The sequence below is a fragment of the Strigops habroptila genome, chromosome 10 (genome assembly GCF_004027225.2).
Source record: "Strigops habroptila isolate Jane chromosome 10, bStrHab1.2.pri, whole genome shotgun sequence".
Taxonomy (NCBI): Eukaryota; Metazoa; Chordata; class Aves; order Psittaciformes; family Psittacidae; genus Strigops; species Strigops habroptila.
In genome coordinates, this window is record NC_046359.1 from 13,171,853 (window position 1) to 13,197,627 (window position 25,775).

General features: G+C 42.1%; 2 protein-coding genes across 4 annotated transcripts in view; one reads left to right on the forward strand and one right to left on the reverse strand.

The window, feature by feature from the left end:
* Nucleotides 1-21,298, reverse strand: GNPAT (glyceronephosphate O-acyltransferase). 2 transcript variants are annotated; one of them, XM_030500141.1, is made up of 16 exons: nt 21,044-21,298; nt 17,243-17,434; nt 14,586-14,762; nt 13,605-13,734; nt 10,911-11,038; nt 10,389-10,464; nt 9,657-9,808; nt 9,437-9,567; nt 8,561-8,784; nt 6,498-6,743; nt 5,735-5,814; nt 3,061-3,201; nt 2,075-2,174; nt 1,888-1,981; nt 611-672; nt 1-318 (listed from the first exon to the last, which is right to left on the reverse strand). In XM_030500141.1, exons 1-16 carry the CDS (start codon nt 21,287-21,289, stop codon nt 275-277), a joined length of 2,223 nt encoding a protein of 740 aa, XP_030356001.1. In that variant the 5' UTR covers nt 21,290-21,298; the 3' UTR covers nt 1-274. The 2 variants fall into 2 exon arrangements, with proteins under 2 accessions (XP_030356001.1, XP_030356002.1); XM_030500142.1 differs by having other exon boundaries at nt 17,243-17,431; nt 21,044-21,295.
* The window catches only part of C10H1orf131 (chromosome 10 C1orf131 homolog), a 7,072-nt gene continuing 2,574 nt past the window's right edge, over nt 21,278-25,775 (forward strand). For both annotated transcript variants that reach the window (XM_030500143.1, XM_030500144.1), the window contains exons 1-4: nt 21,278-21,404; nt 21,534-21,796; nt 24,227-24,283; nt 25,403-25,498. In XM_030500143.1, coding sequence (XP_030356003.1) covers nt 21,344-21,404; nt 21,534-21,796; nt 24,227-24,283; nt 25,403-25,498 — 477 coding nt within the window. In that variant the 5' untranslated portion in view covers nt 21,278-21,343. The remainder of the gene's footprint in view (nt 21,405-21,533; nt 21,797-24,226; nt 24,284-25,402; nt 25,499-25,775) is intronic.

The following is a 25,775-nucleotide window of genomic DNA, read 5'->3' on the forward strand; positions in this document are numbered from 1 at the left end:
CCAACAAAAAAAACCAAACCAACGGTGTTTAACCCGTTTCAAAAACCAAAACATAGTGAGGATACAAATACAACCTAACCCTCGCGACAACAGTTTCTAAGTGGTAATGGTGCTGAAGAACACCTTTGGACCCCTGACACTCGCAGGCCAGAGGGCAGGAGGGAACCTCGCTCCCCTGCTCCCATCCCTGCCCCATCCCTGGTCCCTGCTCCAGCAGGAGGTGGTCTGTGTTCTCAGCAGGCGCTCCCCGTTTACTCACAGCATCAGGAACCACTTAGAGTCGTGCAGCCACAGGTTTCTGTACAGGTATCCTGGCATCTAATGAAAAGAGTTAACACTTATCAGCAAAATGGTGTAAATACCACCCCATTAAACTACTTTTTGCCTTATTTTCCTTGGTCACTGGGTTGCGCAGTGTTTCAAATAAAGAAGGAAGATTCAAGGCACCAGAAAGAGTATTGTAAAAGAGTAACAAAAAAATCATTGGGATTTTTATACAGATAAATCTAAAGAACTACTAGGGACAAAACACTACATCTAATCTATGTGTATTGTCCAAACTTATTTATCACTTGAGGAGCTCTCTTCAAATTGACTAGAGAACACTTACCAAACATATCCAGGATTTTATTAACAGCTTCTTGATTTACACTGTAAGTGAACCCATTGGACCTACAGTTAAAAGGAAAAAAAAAAAAGTTTCCTCAATTGGCATTTCTTATTCCTGTCCCTTCTATGTAAATAATTTGAATTAAGCATTTTTGTAATTCCACCATATTTTTCATCCTACCAGCATACATATTATTTTTAATGACATGGCAGACTTCTAAGCAGATTGTACTCAAGGACGGTTATAGTTTCTTTATCCTCCCTCTTGTTCGCAGTCCCCATGCCTCCATCTCCCCTTGATTTTTATTAGGGACAACTGCAGGAAGAGAACCTTTGTTTGTTTTCAATCATATAATTTTCAAGACTATCTCTGTGAAACCGAACCAAATCTTCAGCTGATGACAAATTCTGTTGCACTTGATTTATTCCTTTTACTGGAAAGGGGAATGTAGCTACAGACATGTATTTAGCACAGTCACATGGCTGGGGACATAACAACAGCACTTTGTGTACTTTTCAAGAGCGCTACAAACCTTAACCAATTCATTTCCTGAACAGAGGCATAAGCAAATAGCTTGGGGTCATCAGCTGCCAACTACGATCTGTGAAACACTCAAGATTTGTATCAGGGGATTTTCATGGGGAAACATGGGGACTTGTATCAGGAACTTTCATGGTCATACTTTTAAATACAGTAAGAAGCTCCATGACACACATTAATTTGATAACAGGAAATGCGTGTCACCGTATTTTTGTATAACAGGTGGTTTTTAATCTTAGGCCTATAAACTATGAACTGTGTTGAAAGACTTTAATGACTAAGCTTTCAAATTGCTTTGAGATGTCAGTGCTGAACCCCCCCAAAAATTAGTAGTATTCCTGATTATCGCTTATATTGTCTGATGAGGCTTATTGTAACACAGAGTAACTCTTCTATTTAAACCAACCAGGACTGTTCTCTTTGCTTGTCGAAGCCTTGGGAGAAACTTTGAAAACCAAAAGGTAAAGGGAGTCAGAAGAAACCTACTAGTGAGTTAGATGGGTCCCACAGGAGTCTTTTCACAATGAGGGGATGCCATTCTGCTTCTACAACATGTACAGAAAGGAACTACCTGGGTTTTCACCATGACTCAAATAAATTCAATAAACCTTCAGGTGACTGGTGCTCAGGCAGACAGGGTTCTGCTGTCCTACTTCACACTAGTAGCTCAGTCATTAAGAATTTCCAGCAAGACCATACACTGATTTTTATACACCAAAAAAAACAATGTTACTTACATTTTCTTCTTCTTCGCTCCACCTAGTTGCACAAGAGCTGCTAAGGCATTTTTCTGCATGTCAGAAGACAGTGCTTCGTAACACTGTGTATTCCCTACAGAGAAAGCAGAAACACAATTAAAAGTTTTATCACTGACCATTAAGAGAGTACACTTGTAAAATCATATTGCAGAATGGCTGTACACACCCTTTTCAAGAAGTTGAAAAACAAAGTTGCGGACTCCAGGTATAAACTGCTTCTCGGTAAAGGCTTCTTTTGCTTCCTTTGAGAGGTATCTGAAAATTAACTAACATTTTACAAAAAATTAGCACTTCTTTCCTTTTGATTATCAGCTTGTTATGAATTACACACAGATGTGTCCTCATAAGTAAGTAATAGTCACACTTTGAAAAGTGTAGGAGAGGAACTCAAAAGGTATCATTACACAGAGCATGAAATCCTAACATTAAAATAAGGTTCAGTATTACTGTAATAGTTACCTTAGACGTTAATTTACCATTCCTCACAATCAAAACTGTGTATTTTTTCTTTTTTAAGCAATACCTGTTTTACAGATGGGAAAAACTGGGCAAATAAGTACAGTTCAGCCCAAGTCTTATACCAGATCATTAACAGATTCCACTAGGTTCAAACACCTACAGTCCCATCAATCTTATAATGACATACCTGAGGTTTTAGCCTCCTGTTTTTGTATGCATTGCTTATTAGAGAAATGTAAGTGTTTAGTCTTATTAAAACCTTGGAAAACCAAAATAATTAAAAGATACGGATGCAATTAATGAGTCCCAAAAAAAGCTATCAGATAATGAGATGCAAACTAATTTCTGCACCTGACAGGACAGCCCACACAAAATGAATTAAGCAAGAGCTCCTCCTAAGAAAGTGCAATGAACCTGATAGCAGCACACTCCCCATGAAGCTTATAAACCCACAGTGGGCTAGCGCATAACAAAGCAGTTACTGTAAGTGGTAAAGTCTGAGCCAAAAGCTGAAATCACGATCCTGGGGAGAGGGTGGTATTTAAGATATTTATCACTGCCATTTCTCAACTCTTGCACTCCCCAGCCATGAAAACAGTCACTATTTATACTCCAGAAGTATCACAGCTCTCCTGGTTTCCCTACAAAACACAGGAGAAAAAAAAAAAGATAATTTCCCGAAGAACAACATACCTGATAACCTTCCACAAAAGGTCTGAACATAGCTGACAAGAAAGATACTATAACATTTCCTTTGTTGGTAGGGTAGATTTCCTGTTGATTTGTTTGAATGGCATCACATTTTGTAAGTAGAAAACATCCTTCCTCAAAATCCTGGGGAAGAGAAGCATAACTAAAATTTTAATATCTACAAAAAGTGCCGTTGCCTTTCCCCATGAAATCAAACCACAAAAAACACACAACAGGACACCACTTCCATTTCTGAACTCAGTTCTCAAGAGACTTGAACCAAAATTTTCCTATATACCAGAAATACCCTTACAAAAAGACAGTGGGGATGTCTTCGTAAGCACAGCTCTATCTCAAGGCTCAATGGGCCTAGGAGCAGAGAAAGCACCTGTGGCTTCTATTTTAACAGCCACACTAAGCTCCCGCAGAGCTTATTTTGTCAGAATAGAGTCAGGTTCTCTGCTTTAGGAGGTTTTTTTCTGTGGGTGTTTTTATTTATTTTTCAAATCAGGTTTGCCTTTATCTCATGTCCACTGTTTGCAATAAATGATAACATAGTTCACTGACCTGCCCTCTACATGAGAAGGCAACACAATGGCCAAAAGTTAAAAATTATAGAAACGTCAATGACAAAATCATTTTACTGCCAGTACTGGCATAAGGGGGAAGGGTCACAGGACACACATTCAGAGAACAGGAGGGGATGGGACATACGGCAGAGAACACGAGGAGTTTGGATACTGACATGACAGGCACACGGACAACTAGAGGCGCAGATTGCTAAGAGATGCCTTAACATTATAGCGGCTCTTTCATTTGACTCCAGTAAAGTCAGTCATAGCCAGTTGCATTCCTGTTCCCTGCTTGGTTTTGATACTTAAAAAAAGCTGCAAGAAGCAACGATTGCTAACAATGAAAACTAAACATAATGGTGCCAATTGGCCTTTTAAAAAAGGCCAAATTCTCTTCTATATAAAACAAAAATCTACGAGATTTTAATATAGTTGCAAGTCTTGAATACTCCTATGAAAATTATACTTATCTCTTTCTTAGTGCAGAAAATATCACAAATATCACCATCAGATATTTGGCCTTTGCATTTATAAAAATCACATTTAATCACTTTTAAATCCAAATAAAAACTACACATGGATATACCGGTTGATACTGGGTATGGCATTGAACCAGGGTTTTTACTGATAAACTTGTGCTCACCTGCAGTTCGCTCTGGCTGGACTAGAGCCAGCTCCAACCCAGCAGGATGTGTACAAACCAACACAGCAAGTTCTGCAGAGAGCAAAGTGCTGTCTGCAGTTTCCACAGCTTGCCTGGGTCCAGCTGTGTTAGGAGAAGAGGCAGACCTACTGCGCCCTATAATAAGGCAGTATGCAGGAACAATACTGGCTTTGTCTGAGTAATGGTTGTACGGGGTGGGGTGGGGGGTGAAAAAAGGGGAAACTCTTTTCAAGCAAGTAAGATGCAAATGAAGCTTCCATAAGACTCTTATAAGGAACACTGTTATGCCATTAGGAAAGTTCTCACTTCAAAAACGTTCACAGGCTGCATCACCTCAACTCTGTAGAAGATCATGGCTGCAGAAATTTAAATCAGGCTTTACTATAAGCACTTCCCTCATAGGGCTCGCAAGTACTATCTGCATCTACACAAGATAAATGCCAGTAATAAAATGCTACAAGGGCTCAACACCATGAAGCATCAAAATATTTAAAAAAAAAAAAAAAAAAAGTTTACTAATGCACAGGAACATCAAAACCTTCAGAGTTCAAGGTATAAGAGGGAAGGAAGATTAGCCACAGAGTGGATACAGCCATGCTGTGCAGTCAAGGAGAGGTGGGTACAGAGGCATACTTCAACAGATGGGCACTGGGTGTTGGCACAGTCCTCTGGTAACCCTACCATCACAGACCACACACATGGAGCTACACAAAACAACTGATCACAGCTGCACTAGAAGGAGTATAATCAACCAGAGGACAATAGGTACTTAAATTTAGAATTGCATACTCTGTCTGTCAAAGATAACAAGGGCACACAATGGTCGATCATTAATTGGTATAATACCTACAGTTTAACTTTCTGAAAGAGCAGCAGTGTCCCTCTGCTACACAGTTTGCAAGAGCTTTTAGGAAAAATCCTGGTGTATCCTCAATGAGAATTCCCGTTTTCCCGTTTTGTTTCTACACTGACAGAACATACCCACACTGTGACAGAATTCAATTAAATCTACATTAACACTTTTTTCCTTCACAGCCTAAGGTCTCTTTCATAACTGCAGAGCAGGAAGGCAGTATTTAAACTTCATTTAAAAGACTGCTTTTCATATATTTTTAAATTCATGCTGAAAGACTGGTAGCTTTATGAAAAAAGCCAAACTTCTGCTACAGCTAATTTTAATAGCCCAGAATTGGGCAATTTCAGGATTTTTAGGGTTTTAATGGAAGGGATGGGAAGATTGCATATGCAACCTTGTGGATTCAGTCGATGTTTCACAACTAACCAAATGATCCCCCTTTAAGCTCTCCCTCCCACTTACAGATCAAGCTGATATCACTTAAGGTGTTTATCACAAAGCACTTGTTTGGCAGAGCCCTGAAATCCAATACTATTTTAGTTGGCTGTATTACTATCAGTATTTTTGTATAAAGGATGCTTTTACCTTCAATGAAATGCCAGGAAAGAAGATGAACTCATCAGAAAAAACATCTCGCAAGAAGCTGAAGGAGCTATAGACTTCCTCTGAAAAAAATATTGTAAAGCACTGTTGTTTAAAAACGTAATTTAAAACACGCAAGTGAAAAGCCACTTACTCCTTATTTTAGAGGAGTACCTACTTCAAATAAAATGGACTTGATATTAAAAGCACACATACATATACAGCAGAAACCACTACAACAGAACAGCAAGTCCTCAAAGCGCTCGATTCAATTGTAACCAGAAGGAAAGAGCAGGGGGCTGTAGCTTCTCAAAATATGCATGAAATACCACATAATCAGATGCCACACAGAACTAAGGTATGTGTTCTGAAAAGTTTCCTTAAGAGCCAAATACTGGAAAACACTGAAATGTTTCAGAAGCAGTAGTGGGAAGATAAGACTCAGAACTGGCTGCACTGTATAGAAGTGTAATTTGTAACCTAAAAAGCTGGTCTGCTGAACACCAGCAAAATTAGACACTTGGGAACTGGGACCTGCTCATCTTAACCCTGCCCTCTCAGGGTACTTTCAAAAGTACCAAAGGGGAAACAAAAGCCAAACAAAATACCTCTGTCCCTTCCCAACATATCCACCCTGTGCCATGGGACCTTATCCAAGGTCTAAGGTAGCTCCCACTAGCAGCTGCAGGAACGTCATGCTCCTCTCACAGCTGGCAGTGCACAGAGCACAGCCCACAGACTCCCAGAGCTACCTACCCAAACATACCTTTTCTGAGGCTGCGTGTCATCTGCAAGGCAATTGCCACCAGGGATGGACGCACAAACACGTTCAGCAGCTGGTTTCTGTAGGTGGCACACATGAGGATGGCCAGGGCATGCTTGAAGACGATTTCCCCTACGGCTCCATCTTCCACTCCTTTGTCATTCAGGACCACATGGCCATCGACAAGGCGAGCAATGTTGGAATGCAGGCTGAGGCCAGACATAACTGCTTTTTTGGCACACAGGTTATCTAGCAGGAAAACACAACACTCGGGAAGATGCAAAAGGGAACATAACTCTATTGAAACAATCTAAAATGCACCAGTATTTCATTAAGTTTTATCACTGAAGACTAATTATTACACCAAACATGTTCAGTTAGGGAGATGTTCTAAAATAACCCATACCAGCAATTGGCAGCCTAGGTGTAGTATGAGGTGGAGAGAACAAATTTCAGACATTTCTGTAATTAAATCACTTTAAATTCTTCCACTTGCTAACACAGATATCACACAGAATCTTCTTGCATCTTATTTGCTCCTTCAGCCTACTTTGTTCCAGTTTTGCTAAACCTCCCAAGTTTCTCAATGCAATGAGAAGCAGAAGTTTGAGCAAGTGATTTTGCAGTTCCTATTTTTAATATAAAATTTCTAACAGCCAAGCAAATATTCTGCCTATAAACACCAACCAGCATGACAAAGGCAGAAACAATGAGCTGTTTGGAGAGAAGAATGGACAGGGTACATGTAGTTGCTGACTTGGTGATGTCGCCAAATTAGCCTTTAAAATGTATTTATTCTTTCAAGTTATTGTCAATACAAAACAAAACAACAAACCCTGTTTCTATGCAACTGATGCCTAGAGCGGGGCCAGCGCAGTCCAACAAAATCTGCCCAGTAGTTGTCATTCCTCTACTTTGTTACCATATCTATTTGCTATTCCATGACTACAGCACAACTCTACTAAAGCAAAAGCTTATTCATTGTTGCCAAGAAAATAAGGAAAATATATAAGCAAACCCAAATGTGGTATGTTTTTCAGTTTACTGTGCAATAAGATTCGAAACGATGTTTAAATATGGCCATGAAATTCTTCCTTTTACCAGTCTGGCAGAAGCAGACCTTTGCCTGCATTCACTGCAGTTCAGATCCCGGAAAGGAGAAGTGGTTTTCTTCCAGAAACAACAGAATTTTATTGTAACTGTAGCCTGCTCCTATTTATTTATTGCAGCAGTGAGAGAGATCCTTGATTATACACATAACTACAGAAGCAAAGATCCATGGATTAAGTCTACCTGCGCTGATAAGATAAATGTACTCGCACTACACACTATCTATTCTTTGTTATCTTTACCACTTATGTCATGAGGCTCAAAAATTAACTACCTGTGTCACCTTGGCTCACAGAGAGAAGTTTAAAACAACTGTTAAGAAAGTTTGGAAGGAGACTCAATCTTTCAGCAGCCAATATATGTGTATACATTGTATATATATAAAAAAAGAGTGTATGTGTGTATAAATATATAAATAAAACCACCAAAGAAGCCTCCTTCCCAAAGTCACCACTGTTCCTGGGGATAAAGTAAAATTTAAAAATAAATAGACAACTTAAGAGTTTTGATTTTTTCTCACCCATTTGTTTCTGCTAGTTCTTTGCCACAGTAACAACTTTTACCACAAGTATCAAGCAATAAACATAGCATTCCACTAAGTTAACTGCTGCAGATCATGGAATTGCCTGTAACTGACATAAGGCTCAAAAAGATAGACACTAGGCAAATCCCAGTACTCCAATACAAGCACCTTGTAATTTCTTCCTCATTCCACACTTCAGGATATAACAATGAAACATCTGTTCTGCTTCCACCTAGCTGGTTTTTAAAGTATTATCTTCTATAAACTAAGTCAAACCTGCCAGGTTTTAGCATCATTTTTAGCATTTCATAAAATCCACTTACAATTCCAAGAAAACATTCTGTAAAGTTGTCACCATACACTGCCTCCACAGAAATACAATTTATCCTTCATAAGCAACAAAAGCAATAGAAATAACACATTCTTTGCATACCAGGCCATTCAATGAATCCTCCAAAAGTCTGCGTTAAGCCTTTAAGCCACAAGGTCTTTTCTATTAGAAGCTCAAAATCCATGGCTGGCAAATTCTGGAGCAGGACAGCAGCAACTAACACCCATGGGCTTAAAACCATGTTTTCTATTTGCAGGAGCTCCATTTTATAAGCTACGTCACTGACAAATTCTTGGATATCCTCAGATGGCTTTTGGGGAAGATGCCTGAAAAGAACAATGCAGTTCAAGGTAAAGAGCTCCTAAAAATGGAATATAAATCACACTCTTCCTTCTTTCTTTCGTATTTCTCCCACATCTGTAACTACTTCACAGCACCCAACATCTACACTATTAAGAAGCACAGAGCAAAACATCAGTAGCTTTGAGACAGTATTTGAAACACAGATCTCTTCATTGATGTTATACACTTGCTATCTTCAAATAAAATTCAAAAGCATGATGTTTTATGTAACAAATTACAAAAAGCACCCAATCCAGTCATAGCTACAGCTCCCTGGCACATGATCACCTAACAGTTTGCAGAAATAAAGCAAGAAGGGAGAGAAAGACAGAATTTTTAAGTAGCAAAACCACTGTCTCAGAAAACAGCCTTGCCTGGCTCATGCACCATCATCACATTTAAAAATGGCATCTCCTCAACACAGTACAAAGCTATGCAAGTAACAACCTGCAGAAACACTCAATCACAATCATGATAAACCTCTGCTCAGACAAAACAGGTTCAGCGGTCTGAATAGTCAGACGGAAGAGAGGTGAGAGAAGTTGAAAACAAAGCATAAGAGAACACCTTAATTATTTTACATAGGTGAGGACTAAAATGCTTTTCACGTGCATACACTATGGAAAAATGTGGTACCTGGGAACCAAATTGTATGGGCACCGATTGATTCTCCCAGATGCCAAGGTTCTAAGTGATACCGGCTGGCCAACATAGATATGTATGGTACCAAAATTGTCACTGAGGATTCTTCTGGCTTTTAACAACCCCTATGAAAGCGGGAAGAGCAAAATTCAAATTTTGGTGCTACAGGGTGTGTATACATTCACTATGTTCCATTCTTAAGGAATTTACATACAGATGTAGATTCTTTGGGCTTTGGGACTCCTAGGAGTTCATATGCATAGAGGGATTCTTCTAATATCCTCTCGTAGCTGATGCTGATGGGAACAAGGTACGTGTCAAAGACTTCACGTTTAAAAAATGGTTCCATCACAATGCTGAGAAGACCTGCAAATTGGAAAAAAGTGACTCACTTCTCTTATTCAAGAAGGGAAAAGCAACTGCAATTCAACTTTGAAAAAGATAACTTCAAATTTTAGAAACTGCTAACGGCTGTGCACTGTGCCTGTTCTTTCTTCAAGCAAGCAGAAACACGAGACATTGCCCAAGCTTTAAACCAGAAGATAAATGTAAGCAATATATCTGGACAGCCATTTGTGCTCTTGTCAGCAGCACTGCTCTGCACTCTCTCAGCATCTTCCTTCTAATGATTCCCCACTGCTTTTACAGTTAGCTTACAACATTCCTCTGCTGGTCAGGGGACACCTATTTTCTAGAAAGAAAAGGGTGAACAGTTATGCAGTTAAGCACACAATGGAGCAAAGGGCGAGAAAGCAGTAGAGTGCAAGAGAATTGTATTGCCGTTCTTTGCATGGCCTTGGAACTCCAACCATTCCACTAGCCTCACAGACCTCACCAATTTCCCACTACTTTACCATCCCTTCCTGTCTGAAGGGCTTACAAAGCACATAGCCACTAATGAAAGCACTAATAATCATAAAAAGCTCTGAGTTTTCAACAAACCTACCAAACTTTGGAGTCAAAGTCTTGGCGGTACGGCTTCTAGTCCCTTCAAGGAAAAATTCAACTGGGGCATAGCCATTCTTCAAAAATAAAACAAAACAGCTGGTCAGAAAAAAACCCCATGTCTTCTTTACTTCCCTCAAATAGTTTTAAGTACTTAAAACGTAAGTAAGTTTTTTTTAATGGAAGCCATGCCTGTCTAACTTCAGTCATCTCGAAGCCTATATTCAATCATTGTATTTGCCACATACAGTTAAATTAATGAAAATACTGTGTCTGTCATGAGATATAGGCACATGATCCAAAGCAAGTGATGAGCAGCAATTTACTACCTACTGCTGAACCATAATACCAATAGAGTGCATGCATGTTCTTTATCCTCAGCAATCCTGAGGTAAAATACATTTAATCAGATCACAGTGAAGACTTTCAATCACATAGCTATACCATTGCGCATATTTCACATGAATCATTCCAACAGAGTATTTCTTAACCATACATTCTGAGAGTTCAGTAATTTATTTACCCTTAACATCATTTTAACATATTCAGCAAACACTGCCCAGTAGAGTCTGTTCCCACCAAAGGAACGTCGCATAAAAAAGGCACCTGCCCTTCGTAGCAGCTCACCAACTATTCTCATTCCTAGGAAATCTGAAAAACAATCAAACAAAAACCAAATCACACACACAAAACTTACTGATTAATATCAGCCAGCAGAATCAACCACTTTCTCTAACACACTGATTCAACTACCAAAATAAATATCTCAAGGATTCTGTTGTTGCAAATACCTTTCTTTGCTTTTTTATTGTCTAGCAAGACCTATGTTGACATGAAAGGCATAACATGCTTTCAATTTTTTTTGTAAGCGCATTCACTTAAAGCAATTTATTTTCATAATTTAGATGGCCAGATATCAACCATAACAAAGACTAAGTTTCTGAAGTACATTGTCTCACTCATCTTCAGAAAAACCAGTTACCACAGAATGTATCCTACAAGACACAGAAATTAACTGACCAATTACACTGTATGATACCATTTATGATGCTGATTCATCACTGTGGGAGGTATACACCAAACCACTGCTAAAATCTTTTATTGTTTTCTAGCTTTAAGCAACAACAGTCAATGCTTAACTTGTCAAAACTAAGAAAACACTTCACCTTAACAAATTTCTTAGGGAAGCATTTAAAACAAGTCTGCACAGCAGCTGGCCATGCACCGCTTCAACCTCCTTGCCACTTCAATCCATGAAACATTTGAGAACAGATCATCACTAAAATAAATTCATATTTCCAGCTGCAAAGCTGACAATGACTGCCCTGAAGATGTCATATGTCATATACACATATACATCTGACGTGTGTGTGTACGTGAAAAAAAAGATTAAAAAAGAAGTTGGCTACAGCACCCTGGGCAGCAATAGCAACTGTCAGAGCTTCCCATGTGCAGAGGTCCATCTTTTTCCCTTACTCTCCTATTACCCTCCCTCTCTCACCACAACATAGACTCTATCCCCTCCCTTCCAACCTCCTGCTGCATACTCAGCCTCCCAGTCAGGATGGTGGCTGCATGTCCAATGCTTCTTCCCACCACACACTGCCGCCCCACAAACAGGAACTGAAACACATCCTGTCACAGACCTCAAGCCCACACCACCTCTCTGCCTCTAATCTGACTTGCTCCTGAGACTTGAGACAGAAACACAACCCCAGCACCAGCTAGATTCCTGCTAATGTACTATATGAGCATGTACTTTGGTGTAACTGGCAACTGGTTACCTTCCCTTAGCTAATCCCCATAGATCTATCCATATGCTATTTGGAGCCAAGTGATAACTAACAAAGCAGAGGTGCCTACCATTCAGCACAAGTACCACTTTGAGAGTGAGTTTGTAAAATGCATCTTATGAACCGTAACACAATATGCAGCAAATACAACTACAACCATAGAGAACCAAGTTTTCTTCAGATGAATGTAAAATAATACACACATGCAGCAGTATAATCAAGCTGAAAGCCCGTAATTCTGAAGAACTTTGACCCCGAAACACTTAAAAAATTTTAATCACTAAAAAATTCCCTCTAAGCTAAACTAAACTGTACCTTAAGAGACTGTTTTGAGGCCCAAAACTCAAAAAGACTCTAATTCAAAATTCAGCAAAAGATTACACCAATACCTATGACAGCATGTGAGCAGATTCTGAACAATATGTGACAGGTAAGCAGCTGCAACACATTGATCGATGCAGCTATAATACATCAACTTCTGAATTCACCAGAATCTAACCTTCATCACCCAGAGGAAAGACACCACTAACTCACAAACCAGCAGAATCTTGTCTCCCCTAGGAACACATTCTCCCAGCTTCTGCTAATTTTCTAGTGGTCTTCCTAACATCTTGATAGGAAAAGTAGGCTTTTCCAAGCAAAAGACAGAGTAGTAGAGTAGTGGGTTCCCAGATCTTTGCTAGCATGCCTGTACACATTACAGTGCTGCACCAGACTTAAGCCTGTTGTCTGCCTGCTTAGAAGACCTGGTTTTGGTACCCAAGACTTCCAAGATTAGGTTTCTCAGTTAAGTGCTGCCAGAGCCCGGATTTTCAAAAAGCACATTAACTCGGAAGACATTTGCTGTTAAAGTCTTCACAAATTGTTTCCTGCAAATATTCTGGCTTCATCTGCTTTAGAATTAAGTATGTCCAAAATTGTGACCTCTGATGTGTAACTTCATTTCCCAGCCAGCTCTGCTCTCAGCACTTCACGTAACAGAGTTCTGCCAATGCTTCAAGGGAATCAATAGCATCAGCAACAAGCACAAGGTGGCTGGCACTTCATATCTGGCTACTATAACTGCACTTAAAACTGTATAAGGTATCACGAAAGGTTCTGCATACACGATAGCTCTTGGGCGAGTTTTTGCCTGCTCCCAGGCCAAAAAAGCAATGCAGACATTCTTCACAACACCCATCTTTGACCCACCCTTGGGTCTGCAGATAGGGTGCTTCTGGGCAAACTTGCTATAAAAAGATTCACCTTTGACTGGACTCAGCACCAATGAGAAGCTTTCAGACACTGTAAACATCTCACTCAAGGAGATTTTAGGAAGACATATTTGGAACAGAAGTTAAACGCAAATCTTAGAGTAGCAGCTACCAGGCCCCTTGCTACCGATTCTCTGAATCCTGAAAACATTATTAAAAGAACATACTTGCCTATTCCTGCAGCAATGACAGGCAAAGCCAAGTCATACGTATACAGCAAATAAGACAGCATCAAAAAGTCTACGTAGCTTCGGTGACTGGGCAGCAGTACAACTGGATGCTCCTGAATGGCGTGTTGCAACTAAAACCACAACCAAAAAAAACAGCACAAGCAATACTGTTTCAATATTTACTGACTGTTGAAATTTGCAAATACAGAACTTCACAGGGCTTAAGACAAACAGAAGCTGACATGTTTGAGGGTAGTTTCTCTGTCCACATACTCTCTATCTTTTTCAGCATGGAACCATAGGAAGTTTGGAGCAGTAGTTTCCAGACTAGTAACCTGTGGTTCACAAGCATCAAAGGACTCAAATGCCAGGGCCACCTCATTATGTGATAGTCTAATTCAAACTCCTTTTGATGAAAATGGGAAACCAAATATGGGCTGTCATGGCTGTCACTGACGTCTTCCAGGGAATGCACTGCACCTTCCAGAACAGCAGCATTCTACAATGACAACAGCTCCCCAGGAAACTGATGGAAACTTAAAGTACCACCTGCCTCAGAGGCACACAATGCTGCACCACTCTTAGCTGTATGAAGGTTTTGCAGAACAGCCAACCCACTCAGCCACATAACATGAGGTTTTCACTCCCATTTCAGCTAAACACGTTATTAAATTTATAACATCAGATAGAAAAACTCTCTCAGTGTCTAACAGAATCACTGACACATGGTATTCCTTACCATAAGAAGCATTTGGAAAACGTATAAAGAGTCTTGCTGTTTGCCTTTAAAATACTCATATCATCTGTCTTTCCCCTCACACTTACTAAGAAATGCAGTAATAAACACAAGTGCAGTCTTTTTTTCTAAACGATGCTTTTCATATTTGTTACTTGGAGCGAAAATTAAAGTCTTTGTCCAAGTGACTGGTATGAAAATATTACAACTACAGTTTTATTTCCTCCCCCCTCCATAAGTACTCACTCTCTGCATTCCTTCTTCATTCACACAAACTCTCTGGAAAAGTTGTTTAAATATTTTGCTCAGAGTAAAGGCAAAAAATCTGACAGCTCCTAATTGCATGTTGTGGCCCATCTCATCCAGGATTTCCATGGCTTCTTCTTGAATAATATCAGGTGATTCTCCCATCTCTTTTGCTAACTAAAGAGAAACAAAACAAACAAAATAGCAGTGAGATGTTGCTCCCTTTTAATTGTCCATGCACACCATTCTATGTGCCACAACAATTACAGCAGAACTTCTGCGACAGTCAGCAAGATTCTATTTCATATGACAGGCATGGATAATATACCATACAGAACCTCTTCGGTGTCAGCCAACAACAGAGCACCAAGTTAGAGCTACTTAAAATCAAGAATGAGCTTAAATGTCAATGGCGGGGCAGGAGGGGGGTGTGTGTGCAACAATTTCCCTCCCCGAAACACACCACCTGGATGTTTTAACCTGTAGCATTTACAGAGGAGATGTAAGTTTGAAGAACATTTCCAGTCTGAAGAAGGCTGTGTTCCACTTTCTTTGACTTGTAAAATGAAAGCTATGTTTGCGGAGGTATTCACAACGTAAATCTCTGAAGTGCCCTTGGGTTTAAGTGCATTAGATTTTAAGACTTGGCTGAAAAACCTCAGCCCTATCACACTTCAATTTCTTTGTAATGTATTACTTTGGCAATGGCTAGCTGAAGCATACAAAGCACTGTCTCTACCAACTTTGCATATCAATGATGTTTTTTCTGTTGCTATGCACATTCCTTTTTGGAGTTTCTAAAAACAGACTTAAATAATGGTCATCCCTCCTATTCGATACTCTGAATCTAGAAATACTTAATGGAAAAGTTAGTCTTTTACTGTTATGGAATGAGGAACATGCCTTTTACTGAACACGGAGGAGGAAAGCGGAGGAATGGCAGAAGGAAAAAAACCTTCCAAAATCACAACTCTGTTTAGAGGCCAGCACTGCTTAGCTATTATTTCTATTTTGTGTCACAGGAGAAAATCCATCTCCTCCAATCTACCTTTATATGCTACCCTAGTATCATATCTAGTGGTTTAATTGTGTTTTAACAAATGTGTTATCCTTCACCCTGCATAGCTGTAATTCATTTTCTAAGGCTCAAGTGGACATATTTTTTTTGCTTTCTTTAAGTGGTTAAAATAATCACTCTCTCTTAGGAAGCAAAAGAATCTTATACTTGTTCAGTAGGGAAAGAGTTCTCATTCACCAGTAAGAGGATTACCACACAGTAGAAGGCTTACCACACAGTTGATCTTGTGTGAATTAAGTGCACATCCACTATAGAGCTAAGCATTTACTTGCCCAAATCAGAAATCAAAAAAACAGGCCAGTCACATACAGAAAACTAAACCAAATTTACTGAATTTCACATACTGAACACTAGTAACCCCAGCAATTTGTCACAGAACAAATTCTAGTACGCCTGTCGAAAGCTGTGTAAACCTCGTCCAGGCAGGAGGCACACTAATTGCAGTGTTGGGCATATTGCCCAAGATAGTCTCAGTTAGGTACTTCCAGTAATCCCTAGTGCAAAGCTGGTAACTAGGTTGCAATGGCAGGTCTGCTAAACTCCCTTCAACCACTTGATGCTAGCCAGGAAAATATCCATCAAAATCATTTTTCATCAAAAAAGCAGCACTTCAGAAGAAAAAAGTCACACAAATGTCCTTCTGTCAAATCCTCTGTAAAATATTTTCTTTTGGTAAATGTTTTAGTGTTTCTAAAGTTGAAAGATTCGGGGTTTTTGATCTCATACTACTTAGCAATTCATGATGGCAACAGGACTACTTTGTAGAACATGGTTTAGTTTGTCACATTGTAACAGCTTTTGATATATCATAAGTAACACTGACCATTTGAAAAAAAAAGAAAAAAGAAAAATTTTATGGTAGCCGCTCACTCAGGACTAACCAAAAGATGTGACGTACCTCTACTGGCCTGGAATTACTTTTCATGAATACTGAAAATAATTACTCTGCTAACTAACACACACTGTTATTTCAGCCATTTCAACACAACGTAAAATATAAGCCTGTTTGACTATAAAATATTTTATTAATTACAAAGTAGTAGCTGCCCTTCATCTTAAAACAAAAATATGGTTACACCTTAGACACTGTTTCTAACTCAAGGAATTCTCTATGAAATTTAACTCTAATTTTTGGGGAAGGTGCAGTTATGACTGATTCATAAACGCATCATTAGCCTATAAAATTCCTACAAGACATCCTCAAAGTACAAAAGCATCTACTAAGATGGAGAGTGCTTATGTCTTTCATAATGCTGATCTGTGGCAAAGATAGCAGAGAAGGAAAAATACCAAAGTCAAGCACATTGGATAAATTAGATGGTGAAGTGTTGTATATGCAAAATCAAAATACTATTTCATGAATCAGCTGTTTAACAGCTTCAGTGGCAACTCCACGGTAAATGAGCATTTGTTTTTCCTGCCAAAAGAATACAGCTCTCAAGTTACTGATTTATTGGACAGTCCTTCAAAATACAGCTATTGTGCTTGACAAGGTCAGCAATAATCTTTTTCCCTGCTGGCACACAAAACTTGGCTGTGTTCAATCTACCATATCTTGCAGCTCAGTGTCCAGACTCACCTGCTTGATAACATATTGAACTTGCTCTGACTGGAGAACAGCAGTTTTAATAGCGTTTGGCTTGCAAGGTGAAAGCCCCTTGTAGATCACAGGAGTATAACATTTCATTGCATATCTCAAGTCACTGGACAATCGTCTTTCCTCCAAGATATCTTCAAACTCATCTCTTTTCTTTGATGTGAGCTCTTTCTGCTGGGAACATACAAATAAATAATGAGACACTGTCTCAAGCCATTCAGTGGTCTGCTTGGCTACAGTACCAAAATAATCACAGAGTCAAAGAATGGTTTGGGTTGGAAGGAACCTTAAAGACCAATGAGTTCCAACCCCCCTGCCACAGGCAGCGACACCTTCCACTAGACCAGGTTGCTCAAAGCCCCATCCAGCCTGGCCTTGAACATTTGCAGCAATGGGGCACCCACAACTTCTCTGGGCAACCTCTTCCAGTGTCTCACCATCCTCATAAAGAATATTTTTTTCCTAATATATAACCTAAATCTACCCTCTTTCACTTGTCCTGTCACCACCTGCCCTTGTACGAAGTACTTCTCCAGATTTCTTGCAGGCCCCCTCTAGGTACTGGAAGCTGCTCTAAGGTGTCCCCTGAGCCTTCTCTTCTCCAGGCTGAACAAACCCAACTCTCTCAGCCTGTCTACACAGAAGAGGTGCCCCAACATGCAATACTTTTGCAATGTTTGGGGGTTTTTTTTAGTTTTCTAGTGTCTGCATTCCACACTCAGAGTGCATGAACAAGTATTACCTGCTTAGAACAACGATGCAGAAAGAAACTAAAAAACTCACCAAAAAACCCCCAAAAAACCCCAAACAAAAACCCCAACGCTTTCCAACTGCAGATACCCGCTACACCCTGTGCCATGTTTCTTAACTCTGCCCAACAGGAAGAAGTTGAGAAAACACCTGGGCTTAGAAACCTAAAGTGCCTTGCCTCCAGCCTCTCCATGATTAATAGGTATTAACTAAACCACCTTTGATTCCAGCTTTCACAGCTTCATGAATACAATGCCATGAATGACCTTATAAAAACATAATCACCAACACAAAAAAATAATCCCTGCTACTTGAAGTTATATCTGGGATCCTGGTGATTTGTGCTGGCTTTCAGCAAGCTTGGACATAGGTACATAAAACATAGCCAGGCAGGAGCAAACAAACAAAAAAAGCATTATCAGCCACGTGAAGATCAAAATGCAATATAGTGCACATGTAGGTAAAAACAGAGCGCAGCCTCCAAGTAATCAACACCATTGCTAAGCAAGAAATCAAATGGTACATCAAGAATTAACTGTGGATCTGTCCTGCTGCAGATGTCTCAGTCAGTATTGGTTATGATCAAGCATATTTATTAGAAGAAGATACTAAAACTAAGAATGCTTATGTCTTCTGCAGCACCACCTGAAGGGTAGCACAGGCATCCCTTTCATTCATTCTGCCTGCCTCCTCTCCCTAGATGCAACTTGTGCAGAACCAATGTGACAATGAAGGATAAACCATGCTGTTCCACAGGCTCTTGCAGCGACCTTTTCTGGTGCTGAGAGGAACGCCTGGCCTGCTCTGGAAACAGAGACACAAAATGCTGAGCAGTGTTTTCAGCCTTGGGAGGGGTAGTCAGGTTTCACTGCCAGCTGACCACAGTCGCATCGGCAACACTGTCAATGCAGCTGACATTTAAAGTAAGCAGAGAGCAGCATTCGGTCCCTGTCCATCCATCAAGACAAGATAATTTGGCAAAACAAAACCTCAAAAGCAGGAATATCGCCATTCGAGAACCACAAAAAGTCCTTGAAAGCCTTAACTGTATTGAAAGCCAATTTCATTTTATCAGAGAACACACATCCTAATACAGTGTTTGACCTTCTCATATTATTTTCCCCACACAGTATAATCAAATTTGGATACCATCCTTCCACTACAGTAGCATTTGGTGGATTGTCTAACTTTTCTTTCCACTGCTGTAGCTTAGAGAATTGTCCCGCAGCAACAGCAGAACAAACTCTCCAGGGACTTTTAAAACAATCCTACAAAAGGTATTAAACCCAGGCTAGTATTAATTTAAAACTTTTAGGTTTGGGATTTATTTCCCCCTGTATGGTTTAGTATCAGAGTTTTCAATCTTTCTTCTTCCACAGCTTTCAAGTAGTTGGCTTTGCAAGAGCCAAGCATGCTAAGAACTGTCAAGAAGACTGGAAATAGTTTGTATTAGCCATCTGTTGCCATTGACACCTTGTATCAACCACCTTGATTAAAAATAAAACAGAAAAAAATAAATCCCTTGTGCTCTGTAATAGCAAAAAAGTGTCTCAGAAGAGCATCAGAAAACATTAGCTGGCTCTAAGTACATACACACTTAGGTCAGTATGTGACAAGTCATTGCTCAGAAAATCTACGCACCATTTACGTCAATTACCAAAGTTTAAATCCTGCAATGTGCAACTACACAAAACCCACACAAAGAAACCCAGCACTCAGCTCAGGATTCAGCACCCAACCAGCCATCACCGCGCTGCTGCAGCTGTTCCCAAACACAGCTCTGGTGAGTGGAGGTTTGCAAAGGCCATGACCAACTGAAAGGTCACCTCTCTACCACTGCTCCTCACTTGACGCTTCCAGTTTTGATGTGCAACTGATTTCTCTCCATGGCAATAGTTATTTTCACACCCTGTCCTGAAGTAGCACTGAGGGAGCCAAAACACACACTTTACCAACCACTACAGAAGAACAAGACTTTTACACATTACAGCCAAGCTGCTGCTCCAGCTTCGGGTGCCGGCTGGTAGAGGGCACGTTGAGAAAATAGGCTGCTGGAAGTCTTGATGTCAGAAAATTCAGTTATGTGTACTGTTACTGTGACACTGGTGAAGTACAAAAGACAGACAGCAGGAGCCTGAAACTGCTCTGCTTCTGAAGAACCTTTGAAAGCAACCAAACAAAGGTGCTCATGATGCACTTGGGATACCAGCATACAGCCAAGAGACACAGAAGATGAGTTTGGGAATCCTTGGTGAAATCAGGAGCTATTTTCCCTCTCTCCCCAGTCCCCTCCTCCAAACGCAAGTACCCAAATCTCCTTGTCTGAGGCTAGCATAGGAGCTGCAAGGAAACAGCAAGATCAACAAAGTAATTTCCATCGTGTAACATGGGAAAACACACTTCGGCCACTCCATCTCCACGGCAATTTTGTAGCGCTGAACTCATCGCTGCTGGCAGGTTTGTGCCCCACAGGGAACCCCCACCGCCCCGACCAGCCCTTCCTCTTCCAAGTCCGGCTGCAGGGCTGCTGGACACTGCTGCTCCGAAGAACAGCCCCAGCTACCACCAGCCCGACCTTCCTTCAGCCTTGGCGTTTCACAGAGTATATACGCGGAGAAGCAGCGCTCAGACAGCGCTCGACTGTCGCGACTGACACGACAGGTACTGGGCAAGCAGCCAAGGAGGAGAAGCAGCACGCCTGGGGAAGGTGAACTTGTGAAGGGAAACGTCCGGTTCCTGCCTGGCCACGACCTGTCCCCGCTGAGGCCCAGCAGAGGCCTCGTCCCCCCCGAGTCCCGCAGAGCGGAGCCCCCGCGCCGGGGCCGCGCCGCCGCCCCACACCAGGGCTAAGCCCGGGGAAGTCGTTCGCGACACACCCGCAAACCTCCCTCTGGAGCGCGGACCCCAAGCCGGGGACAAGAGGGGTTGCGCCAAGCGCCGTTACTCCGCTTCAGCGTGAGCGGCACCGGCGCGGGTGCGAGCGGGAACCCCCTTCCCCCGCGGCACCGCAGCCCGCTCCCCGCCGCTGCCTACCGAGTACATGGGCGCCCCTCGTCGCGCCCGCCCGGGCGCCGCTGCCGCCGTCGCCCCTGCCATGGTCCTGCGCGCTCCGCCGCGCCGCCCCGCGCCCCGCTCGGCCGCCCTACCCCGTCGCGGGGTCCTCCCGGCCGCGGCCGCCTCCCGCGGCGCCCATGGCCCCGCGCCGCTCCAGCTCGGCTGCCCGGCGCGCTGCGGCAGGCGCGGAGGAGGGCGGGGGCACCACGCGATGGGCGGCGCCATCTTGGGGGCGACGGGAGCCGCTCGGGATCAAACGCGCTTCCGCCCGCCGGAGCCATGGGGTCGCGGGAGCCGTGCCGCCGGTTGGAGGTGGTGCTCGGCGCCCTCTATGACCTGGGTGAGCGGGAGGGCGCGGTGCCGCCCCCGGGGGCTGGGGAGGGGGTGAAACGGGGTCGGGCGTGTTCACTCTGGAGCGGAGTGACGGTGGCCGCGCACAGCTGACCCGGTGCGTGTGTTCCGCCCGCAGGTGAGGAGAACGGTGCTCGGCGCGCCGCGGAGGACAGCGAGGCGAGCGCAGGGGCGGCGGCTGCGGAGGAGGAGAGCCGGGGGGCGCGGCCGGCGGCGGGCGGGCGGCGCGGAGCCCGCGACTTCTTCGGGGAGCTGCGGGCTGAGCTGGGCGATGCCGCCGCCGTCCGGCCGCCCCCCGCCGCGCCGCCGGCAGTGGAGGTCGTGGTGTTTCAGGGCCGGAAGAGGAAGGGGCCCCCGGCGGCCCCCACCGGCGGTGCCCAGGTAGGGCCGGGCAGAGGGCGGGTGGGATGTTTCTTCTTAAGCCGCACCGGAGACTTGACACTGAGCAGGAGACGGACTGGGATGCCCTTTTCTCATGACAGTTAAAAACAGACAAGCTCTTCTGCATGTTTCGGATTTGTTTTTTCCCACCTCCCCGGTCTGACACCATAAGTTGTGACATACTTTCCATAATTCCCGCTCCCGTGCCTAGTTTCTTCCCTGCTGCTAGTACAGCTACCTGGAAACCCGAGATCCTTTGGCAATCTGTGTAAAGCTTGACAGCATCCAATCCTGCAGACTGCCAGCAGTGCTGCTGGCAGGGGCTGTCTGAAGCAGGGGCAGGACTCGAACACTTTTTTTTCTTCCAATTTTAGAAGATCTCTGGATAAGTATCCTATATTTGAAATGGATGTATCCTAACAAATCGATCTGCAGATAGGACTCTTGATAGAGCAAGAAGTGAATGAAACAGGAAACAAAGCCTCTTGGCTACTTCTCTGCTTAAGCATTTTGTGTGCTGCTCTATTCTTGTCAGTAGGTGTGGATGTGAGCTGCCAAAGCGTTCTCCGATCTGGCACAACACCACCACTTGGATGTTCACAAGCAGCATGCATCTTGGAGGATCACTATTGGCTGGTCCATGGGGGAAGGCATGACAGCATTAGATCTCAGTCCTCTGGTTTGGTTTGTTGGTGCCAAATTCCCCTTGTGCTACCAAAACCTGTAGCCAAGTTGCTTCAACAGAGGGAGGCCTGGAGAGGCTTGGCTGGAAGCTGAGCTGCCTTCCATGCCGAGCAGAGGGTACCTTGCTGGTTGACTGGCCTCCAGGTTTTATAGCTTATGGCCATAACATCAGAAGCCTGATTCTAAAATAAGTTCTGATGGGCCAAAACAGCTGTCTTGAATTCAGGGAGACTTACTGGTATCTGGGGTTTGACTCTTGGAATTGGGAAGTTTGAGAGACTGACCAAGCAGTTGGTTGAATCGATAAACTTTTGTGCTTTTTCTGGCATGTTCTAAAAATTGCCCTAGATGATTATTTTTCTTATACTTTTTACAACTAATTTTTTTCTGCCTGAAAAGACTGGTGTTAGGCTTGTTGATGAAGTGCTCTGAAAATAACCAGGTTTACTTGTGATTGAAATGGACAATTTTATATAGAAGCTTTTGCAGAGTGGAGAGAAGTTTGAGTTTGGCTCTGGTGGATGCAAAGGGAAGCTCTGATATAACCCTGGGACCTGAACCTGTGACTCAATGTGACTTAATGTCCTGGAGAGTGAAAAGGGAATGCATTAAAAGCTTTCAGGTTCAGTCTTAACACATATTTAGTACTCCTGCTTCCTTAGAGAGGATAGTGCCCTTGAGAGCAAGCAGGGAAAGACTAGTGCATGCTGCTTTTGAACAGACCGCTGTTTCCCCGCCTGGATCAGCATGCTTGGGAGCAGGCAGAGTGTCTGTTCAGAGAGGTAGTTCAGCACATCCTCCTTGAAATCAGGAGCAGGGCACAATCCAAAATAACCCTGGGAGATTTGTTACTCCTCTGAAGTGCCCCATGTGGGACATTCTCATACCAAGCAGGCGTGGAGCTCTCCCTGGGGATTTTGCGCTGCTTTTTCTTCCTAGGATAAGGTCTGTCCTCCCTGGAGAGTTCCTCTCGAAACCAAGAACTGTCAATGGAAGGTCTCCTTGTAAATCACAGAGTAGAAAAGATATAGTTTTCACTGATGTCGTTTTGAGCAAGTGGCTCCGTTAAACAGCATTCAATGTGGTTTGCCATTTTCTGACAGTGCATCATTTGGAGTTGTTTCTCTTGCATTAGTTAAGCTGGATATATCTGGATAACTGTCCTTGCAGTTGCAAACTAAGCTTGTTCTTTCTGCATGTTGCCACCAGCTATCAGTACATGTGCTATTACCACTGTGCTCTCCATCTCAAACAAAATGACTTTAAGTTCATGTCCTGACCTGCATTAGCAGTTTGGTATGGATTTGGAAATGGAAACATGTGTGATGCTTAGCTCATATGTAGCAGTTTTTCTCTCATAAAATGTAATTTGTAATTGAAAATATAAAAGTTAATTACAGCTGTTAGTATCTTTCTGAATTATGAAACACTTTGTAAGTGTTAGCACATGATCCAGGCAAGAAGATGCAGGACAAAGCTATATGCACTGTGCTATAACAACACCCTATAAATTGTGCAAGGTTGTTCGAGTAAGACCGTATAATATCTATATATTAAAAATGCCATTGAGACTGTGTCTTTTGATAAATCCAAGTAATAAATCTAGAAAAAGATACTTCTGGAAAGCTGTATACTCTTCCCTACAAGTCTTTTAACATTTCACTGCTTTCCAGAAAACTATTACAACCAGCATTTAAACTGGTGTTACTTGTTATATTAATTTGAAATTATTTATTTTGTTTATAGACCAAAACAGTGGATGAAGAGAAAAACGCACACAAACAAGAATTTAACTTTGAAAAAGTAAGTAAGCAGGACCTATCTAGTATCTCTATTTTAGTGTGCAGGTATGTGTATTTACATCCTTGGAGAAGTTACAGTTGGACTGATGGGAAATGCTTCCAGAAAAGGTGAAGTCTTGTAGGTGAGGATTTCCTTATAGGTAATTTTGGCTGCATGCCATGTCAAAGGAGGAGCGTGCTGGCTATTGTCAACTGTTATGTGTGAAAAGAGGCGTGTTACAACTTTGCGCCCTTTCTTTCTGGTCTTTCAATGACAATTTGAGGAGGATCACTGTATGTTAGCTGTGTAAAGCTGTGCGAGTACCCATGTTTAGCAGAGCTCCTTCAGGCCATGGTGTTAATCTTAGATTTCTGATCTCATGTGAGAGGGGGGGAAAAGTGTATTTGCATCTATTTTTGAAACAGTAGATGAGTTTTTTCCATTTGTCTTTGTTTCATCTGTTCTTACATGAGCATAATTAGCATTGTCCTTCTTAGTGATATATTTACAGATCTGTGCAAGTTATTTTATATGCCTGATCTCTGCTCAGGGATGTGCTGTGATCCAGTGAAATCTCTCACTGGAGATTCTGCATGGAGCACTGTACTGCTAAGACCAGTGGGGATTTAACCACTGGCTTTAAAAAGATAATGAATTCACCACTGGTTTTCCAGGGTATTCTTGTACAGTGTCAGCTATATGTATGTGCGTAGTCAAACCACTTTACCATCTGCCCATCTATGTTTCTCACTGGTTAAGTGCTCTGCAGCCAAGGAATGAAAATATTGTGTAGTTCTCAATGTTGGGTGCTCTTTATGCAGCTTATTTCATTGCTCTTTATGCAGCACAATATAATTTATTTTTATGTGGAGGAGATCCATTCCATATGTTGTTTTATGTGAAATGAGAATGGAAAATTGTCCTCCTGACAGTCCTCACCACCCAGAGATTAGATAGACAGAGGTTAACTGTTCTGCAGTACAGCTTTAAATTTAAATTCAGTTGTATTTTATAGCACGCGGATTTCAGGTATTAGCCAGAGTTTCTTTGGGAGTATGACCTTGTTGTGGTCTGTCAAGCGTTATTTTACAACAGGTTGGACAGATTATGAAATGCTTGCAATTTTCTGTAATGTTCTAGGCTCGTCTGGAAGTGCACAAGTTTGGAATAACTGGCTACAAGAAGCAGGAGCAACGCATATGGGAACAGGAGCGTGCTATCATGCTGGGAGCCAAGGTAATTGTCACTTGGTTTGTGCTGTCACCTAGCTGTTACAGTGCAGGAAAGCAGTAAAAGCACTGGGGAGGTTTGGCACTACTTGTTTGAAACACAAGATCCTCTGCCCTGACCCTTCTTCCACTTCATCCCTACTTTTGTATTTTCTATTCTGTCATGTCTATTTTATGTAGATGTTTGGAAAATGAGTATGGTTGTGTTATCAGAGATGTTGTATAGATGAAATATGACTGATGGGGCAGAAACCAACATTTGCTGATTTTCTTTTTTTCTTTAT